This window comes from Porites lutea, chromosome 7, assembly GCF_958299795.1.
Source record: "Porites lutea chromosome 7, jaPorLute2.1, whole genome shotgun sequence".
Classification (NCBI taxonomy): domain Eukaryota; kingdom Metazoa; phylum Cnidaria; class Anthozoa; order Scleractinia; family Poritidae; genus Porites; species Porites lutea.
This window is the reverse complement of record NC_133207.1, coordinates 25912284-25920232: the sequence shown is the minus strand read 5'-3', so window position 1 is coordinate 25920232 and position 7949 is coordinate 25912284. Positions and strand designations below refer to the sequence as shown.

The window sequence follows — 7949 nt, the reverse complement described above, 5'->3', positions numbered from 1 at the left end:
TCTCTCTCTCTCTGGGGTAGATCATGAAAGAGGCCTTCCAAGCGGGGTATGCTATCGCTTTTAAATTTGTTTGTTTGTCATTCCTGAGGGTGCCTGCTGCCTTGTAGGTTAGGAAAAAATATCGCTGTCCATTTTACATAGGACGAGAAAGTCGCTGTCGATTGGCATAAATTTTTGTGATACTCAAGTTCAAATTTACGGCGGATTAACAAAAGTCAGGATATAGAGCCACAAAAGAAAAAATGTTATTATAAACTTTCTCCCGCGGTAGATGAAAAGTTACGGACATACATCGCCCGAGCCCGAATGGAGAGCTTGAAACCTCACTATCAAAAAAAATTCCCGGAGGCTCAAATACTGAAGCTTAACATGCAAATTTAGTAAACAGATTTGACATTGTATAGTAGCCGGCAGAAGTAAAGATATACTCGGTACGGATTCCAATACTTACCTTAACCTCCACTTTCAAACGCTACCGATTCAGACTTGGTCAGGCTTCTTGTGTAACAAAATGCTTCATCTTGCTCTGAAACATTTTGTCCGTATACGACGTCTCCAAACTTAATGTGACTGTACAGGTAATATAGGAGATTGTTTACTTATTGTCCTTGCAAATTTTAAGTCGGTTGCAAGCTTGGATGACCTTGGATGTTACGTCACAAGCGCGAAAAATTTCTCGTCCGCATTTTTCTACCATCCGAGCTCCGATATTGACTTCATCGTAACACCTTTTTGTGGAGGATAGACAAAAGGTTGTTTTCTGTTTCAAGGACTGAAAGTTCCCTTAAAATGAAATTATCACCAGCGGTTACCCCTCGCACTCGCCTAAGTTTCGTGGCTGTGTCTGTGATGTTCTGTGCTATTCTGGTTGACATTTTTGCACTTGAAGAAAAACTGGCGCGAAAACCGCGAGAAGAAGATCGCGTATCTGAAGGCACTGAAGTTGGTGGAAAACAATCGCAGTTGTACCGTGATCGAAGAACGGTGAAAAATAACGCGACCCCCAACCTGTCGGAATTTGCAAACCGGCTGAAAGATCTTGAAGAAAGGTATAATCTTAACTCGGCGATTCGCTATCAATCTCGTTTTTCTATCACATGGGCAATGTTAAATGTTGGTTACGTGTCACTATTCTAAATTCAAACTGCTAAGAAAATGGTGAATTTACTAATATCATTTCTCTTTTTAAGCCACAACAAGAGCGTCCATTTGATGATCAGACGATTTCAAGGGTTGGAGAAAAGGTTTGAGAAATAAGATTAAATGCATCATTACTAATTGCTTTTTTTAAAAAGTAACAAGTACTTCCGAAATTGTTACTCCTAAGGATTGCATAGGAAACCCGTTCGATTTCTTGTCTGGCGAAGTACCGTAAAATTCCGAAAATAAGTCCCGGGTCTTATATTTTTCAAAGGCTCTTTTTGAGGGGATTATTTTTGGAGGGGCTTATATTCGGAGGGGCTTATCTACGGAGGGAAATTTGCGTTTCAAAATCGATTGGGGTGGCCTTATAGTTGGAAGTAAATTGACCGTTTTTGCTTTTTTTTGGTTTGTATTTGAGGGCAATTTCCAAGTACAAGCCCCCGGGGGGCTTATATTCGGAGGGGCGATTAAACGGAGGGTTTTTTGCGTTACGAGTTTGGGGGGCTTATATTTGGAGGGGCTTATACATGGAGGGGCTTATTTTCGGAATTTTACGGTATGTTATTTTACCTATTTCCAACTTGATAGAATAGGGGAAATAAATCAGTGAAAGGTTCCGGCAATTCTACTTTTTTACAAAAAGATCAACTCTGTTACTTGAAAAGAGCAGAAAAATTAACTTTCTGCATTCATTTTTCATAGAACAAAATGCAAAATTGTTACCTTTTTTGTTAATGCTAGTCGATTGGGTGAAAAGTTAAAAAAAGGTACCGTTTTAGAAAAAAAAAGGCGGGTATTTGAAGCTTTCGAGTGAAAATATTTTGACGTCAATATTGTCCACTTTTCATCCATTTCTCACTTTACCAAACAATGATTTAAAGCGCGAAAAAGGTACCTTTTTGTCGCCTTCAAGCAATCTCATCAAAGGCACAAAAAGGTACCTTTTTTGCAGTTGAAAGCGATGCTCTCAAAAGCGCGAAAAAGGTATCTTTTTGCAGTTGGAAGTGATGTTGTTAAAAGTGCAAAAAAGGTACCTTTTTAAAAATATAAAATAGTGTTTTCAAGCTTTTGGGAAGCCATTAAAAATCCTACTGATTGACATATGTCATCCCTTGGCACCTCTTGAGCTTCATTGAACAATGCACAGACTTTTTTTAGGGGATTCTAGGTGATCCTGTTAATATTGAAATGATCTACAAGGGGAATCAGCGGAGCAAGAAATTTTAGCTCACTTCAAAAGCGAGAAACTAGAAGAAATCCGAAAATACTAGCCACCAGCCAAATGGATAAAATGGCTCCTGAAAATGTTAGTAACAACTTCTGGTACTTTAAAACTAGATGCAATTAGAAGAGAAGCTCAGCAAGCGCAATTTTAAGCGTAGAGCAAATTCTTTAACCTGAAAGAAGTCCTACATGAAAAGCAAAGGTGTTCATTTTCCTTTAAGTCTAAACTAAGCGGGTTCCGAGCGGGTCATTTTAATATAACTGTCTTGTTTCCTGGGTGATGTTTTTCACTCCGGAAAGGTTATTAAATTAGAGACTTTAGTCTTGGGGTTATTTTTGTTTGCTATGATGTAAATTATATAAATAATTTACCTTCAGGTGCTTTTTGAGCTACAGGCCGAAGTAAAGCCATTAACAGTAAAAATGCCACCATACATGTACCTCTGACACCCCCTAACTAAAAAGAGTAAGCCTGAACAACTTTCCTCTTCTTAGACTTTTGTACAGTGAGCCAGCATTTTTTCCGAGAACTTTGGTGGAATTTCCCGAATTTTTTTTTTCAGAGAAATGAAAATTTAGAAATTTTCAAATAGAAAATAAACTCTGAAGAGTCAAAATAAAAAAAAAATTCAAATGCCACTGTTTAGACAATTGTCTTTTGGTGTATTAAATCCATTAACATACATTTTTGTCGTTTTAACACTTATACGTATCATCATCGCATCATCGCGCATTTTACTAAATTTTTTGGAGGTGAGCATGTTATTCGAAAAAATGGAGCATTAAGGTAAAGCATTTTAGCGAAGAAACAAAAAAGCATTTTAAATACACAAGAGACTAGCTCGGCTTCTCTTCAGGTTACTAATATAACTAACACCTGTCGTTACATTGATAACCACTGAACCAGCGACAATGCTTCCAGCTTCACTCCAAGACTGATCAAGATGGCTCACACCCATGCCAAAATCAAGCAAGGGGGATAGATTTTAAAACTGCGACCTGACACTGTACATGTTACAGTGTCAAGCTCAGCAATTGGTTTCAAACTTGGTGAATAAACAGGGAATATTTGTCTCTTGACTAGTGGATTAGTAAATTCAGACAAAAAATTCATAAAAATGACACCTATGACATCTGTCAATCAGTAGGATTCTAAATGGCTTCCCATGGCTTGAAAACACTATTCTTGAAGGTACCTTTATCGCGCTTTTGAGAACATCACTTCCAACTGCCAAAAAGGTACCTTTTTCGCGCTTTTGAGAACATCGCTTCCAACTGCAAAAAAGGTACCTTTTTGTGCCTTTCATGAGATCGCTTGAAACCGAAAAAAAGTACCTCTTTTGCGAATTAAAACATCGTTTGGTAAAGTGAGAAATGAATGAAGAGCGGACAATATTGACGTCAAAATATCATTCACTCGAAAGCTGAAAATACCTGACTTCTTTTTCAAAAAAGGTACCTTTTCTTAACTTTTAATCTAAACGACAAGCATAGACAAAAAAGGTAACAATTTTGCATTTTGTTCTATGGAAAATGAATGCAGAAACTTAGTTTTTCTGGTGTTTTTAACTAGCAGAGTTGACCTTTTTGTAAAAAAGTAGAATTGCCGGAACCTTTCACTGATTGAAATACCGAGAAAGCCCCTGTTATCCAGGCCGGACACGTATTATAGACGGCACTGATAGATGTACAGTGGAAGACTTGTGTGGGAACTGAGTTTCATCCAAAATCCGCTTAACATCGTTCAGTGTAGTGACCAGAGTTATTGTTTATTATCTTTCATCTTTTAGCTATAAACTGACTTGATTACAGACTTAATTCACATCATCGACGCAATTATTTACCAGAGCAAAAGAAGCTTAATAAACAGCTGTATAAAGCAATCAATAAAAGAAAACACCGTTTAACACAGGGGCACCCAACGGCTGTTTTCTGTACAATACCTCAGTGTTCGGTGAAGTAAATATTGCCTCAAATTTTCTATTTCTCGAGGGGGGCTAAAAATTTCTAGATAACCATTTCACACATGTACAATTTTCGAAGCTTATCTCATAAATTCCCTACGATTTTCTAAGGTTTAACTTTTCACATTTCACTCCTAAGGTTAGGCTATTTTTCGTAGAAAAAAGAAACCTAAAATTTTTGGATTCAAAAATATGATGGAAAACCTGAGAGGAATCAGAAAAACTATCACTTTCGTAATACGTTTAACTGCATCTACCAACAATTTTCGGGAAAATAATACTGAGGCCCTTGTAATTTCGGAAACTCTCAAGTTGTCCTAGGATGACCGAACCGGATACAAACTTTATCGCCGCTTAAAACGCATTCCTAGAGATTTAAAAGTTCTCTGGATAGCCAAAAAAGTGTTTTCAATGCATTTAGGAGGAAACCGTCGTTGAGTGCCCCAATTAATAAATTTCTTACAGTTAAAATCAAGCCTAATTAAGCCTCAACTGGTTGTCGTTGAACTTTACTTGGGATTTAAGGCTATTTTCACACTATACTGATCTATACTGGAAAGCTCTTCGTGTCGACACGAAAAGCTGTTGGGTTTATAAAGTATCAACAGTAACGGCACAGAACTGGAACGTTCACACACGCATCGAAGCGTTTGGCCGAGAGGGTTAGGTGGACTAAATCCCAGTCTTCACTTCTCACCCCCTAAATATTTACTTCCGTCTCAGTAGATTCCAGTCCTCGCTCCTACATTTTTACTCCCGCAAAGGTTCACTGTACAAAGTGTGGCACGAAGTGGCACATGATCTATCTGATACGTTATGCTCCATTTTAAAGTTCGGCGCAGCGCAGCCTTGCTCCGTTACAGTGAGCGGAAATGAAATGTGTGAACATGGCTTAAGTGACAGCGAAAGTCCTTGTTTAAAACACTGTCTCTGAGATTTTTTATGGTTGATCTTTTTTTCAGACTTGATGGCTTACTGCGATTATCGCCTCGACCAGCAGGGGAATCCTACGGGTCACTTTTGAGCTACCTTCTTGGTAAAATACGATATTAAATCCAATCAAAGTTACCTAAGGCAACAAGCGGATTTCATCAATATAGGCAAAATGATGTCAGGTCCATTTGGCTGGTTAATGTGCTGTGATTTATGGCTGATATCACCGATGTGTTTCTATTTCAGGTCAGCAAATGCAAAACCCTGGAAAGGGACAAGTTGGACCACCCGGCCCTCCAGGGAAACAAGGGCCAGCTGGACCAAAAGGATCAAAAGGTAAAAAGGGAAAACGACAAACATCAAGGATATCAACGTAAAAATGAAAATTGTATAACACCAACTGTGAACGCAGTGGAGAGAGCAAATGAAACTCGTTTTGTAATTTCAGTTTTTATGTTCCAGCAATAAGAAGTTAGCCGGCAGTAAAGAAGAAGTGCGGTTATCGATGTTAAATTAACATCTCAGTTATTTTCTGACAAAGAATTTCTTTTGCGGTTCTTGCAGTTTATGACCATGGAGTGTATCAATTGCAAGCCAGCCAATTTTCAACCGCTACACGCGTAAAAGCAAATGTGGATTGTAAGAAGTCCATAGGAGAAAAAAGCACTTTTATGGATTCCACCTTTTAAGCCTAAAATAAGTAAAAAAGCTGGCATCGTGCGCTTTGACTCATTTTATACTCTGCAGGGGAACAAGGAAAACCAGGTACCAACAAGCCATTCCCAGGCCCCCCTGGTCCAAAAGGAGACCAGGGAGCAGTTGGGAAGACTGGAGCGCAGGGACCACAGGGTGCCAAAGGAGAAAAAGGACAGGATGGAGCTGGGAATTCAGGGGTGCAGTACGTTCGCTGGGGAAGGACCACATGTCCTAGTGGTGCGCAGATAGTTTATAAAGGTAAGCGAAAAGGAGCTTAGTATGATAGTTACTATTACTCCTATGGTCCTAAAGACAGAAAGAGTGATAACCTGAAGATTTTTATGCCATATACACTTACTAATCATTATTTAAAAGTGACAACTATGAAATTTCTCCAAGCTTGTTACATTTACTGGTTAATAACCCGGGCATCTCTTTAAGTTATCTCTTTGTTGCATCTTTCCTGCATATTAACTGTTGAGTGTAATTGGTTCGTGCCTGTTCATGCATAAGACAGAGGGAAATCTGAGTATGAGATAACGCCCCTTGTTTCAGTTTCCTAACAATGCGCGCTCTCACGGCATTGGTTACGTCGAGGTCACATCAAAATGTATCGAGCCGCATCGATCAGACCCCTGAACAGGGAATTATCACCCACGAAGCATAAATGATTGCCGCTTGCTGAAATTTAGTTTCATAAATTTGTACAAGTAGGCTTTTCTATGTTTTAGTGATCAATATAAATAGACAAGGAAATGGCAAAAAAAAGGATAGTGTAATTCTAGAGTGTTGTATTAAGTTTTTGCCTCAAAATGTTACAGCCATTTGTGGTTCGTGGTCTTGGTGTTTTTTAAAAGCAATCTGATTAGTTCGTTATCTTAATATTCACCTCTTGGCGATATTGCGTGAGCTAGATGTTTTGCCAATTTTTTGAGTAAGAACTAGTCAACACAATCCTATGGTTGATGTTTTCGAAAGTAAGAAAAGATTTCAAACTATTTTAACTGCGTTTTCCGACTTACTTTTATAGCAGAATGTTTTTCGTTTGCAACAACAGTTTACTTAAGTAGAAGATGCCATTTTGTTAACTCAGCATTTCCTTACAAGGGGAATTCAGTTGCCTAGAAATCAAAGTTAATTTATGACAAAAGAAAATGAAAGCAAATGTTGGCGAAAATTCTTTATTTCAATTAACAAAGACAGAGAAAAGACGCCTTGCCTCCCTCAACCGCTAGCCGCCATTACATGCACTTGTGAAGAGCGGAACAGGAAACCTTTTAATTAACTTGGCGCGTTGACAGAATTTCAAAGAATAATTGTTGATATTTTTTTTTGCCTTGTATCAGGTATAATGGGTGGAGAGCATTACACTCACCATGGTGGTGGAGCGAACTACCTTTGCCTTCCACACAATCCAAAGTATGACAAGTACGCAAATGGCCATCAGAACTCCGGATACGTGTACGGCACTGAATATGAAGTAAGTGATCGCAACGGAAACCCTTTTAAGAGAAATCTCCAAGATCATGAAGCACCATGTGTTATCTGCTTCGTCAAGTCACGTGGCTCGATGTTGATGATGCCTGCCAGGAATGACTGTCCATCTGGATGGACCGAGGAGTATCATGGGTACCTGATGACTGCATATTATGGCCACCAGCATTCAACCGATTTCATCTGTGTTGACGGGGATCCAGAGTTTGTTCCCGGTAGCCATGCCAACAAGAATGGTGCTTTGCTGTACCCTGTGGAAGGTGTTTGTGGCTCACTCCCATGTCTTCCTTATGTCAACGGTCGAGAGTTGACATGCGCTGTGTGCACCAAGTGAGGGGAAGATACCTGCCACTGTGACATGGCTGCCATTCCGACGAGCTGCGGAAACCAAAAACTAGTGGTTAAATCACTAGATACTTTTAACTAGTCTTAAAACAAACCGCGATTATCTGGTCTACCAGCACTAAGGCGCCAGAAAAGTTGGCTGTAAATTAA

The 7949-nt window shown here is 39.1% G+C and overlaps 1 protein-coding gene across 1 annotated transcript; it reads left to right on the top strand.

The window, feature by feature from the left end:
* Positions 1-704: 704 nt before the first annotated feature.
* On the top strand, positions 705-7793 carry LOC140942900 (uncharacterized). Its single transcript, XM_073391918.1, has 6 exons — positions 705-1049; positions 1191-1244; positions 5294-5367; positions 5511-5600; positions 6012-6218; positions 7307-7793. The coding sequence occupies exons 1-6, from the start codon at positions 790-792 to the stop codon at positions 7786-7788; spliced, it is 1167 nt and encodes a 388-aa protein (XP_073248019.1). The 5' UTR covers positions 705-789; the 3' UTR covers positions 7789-7793.
* Positions 7794-7949: the final 156 nt, after the last annotated feature.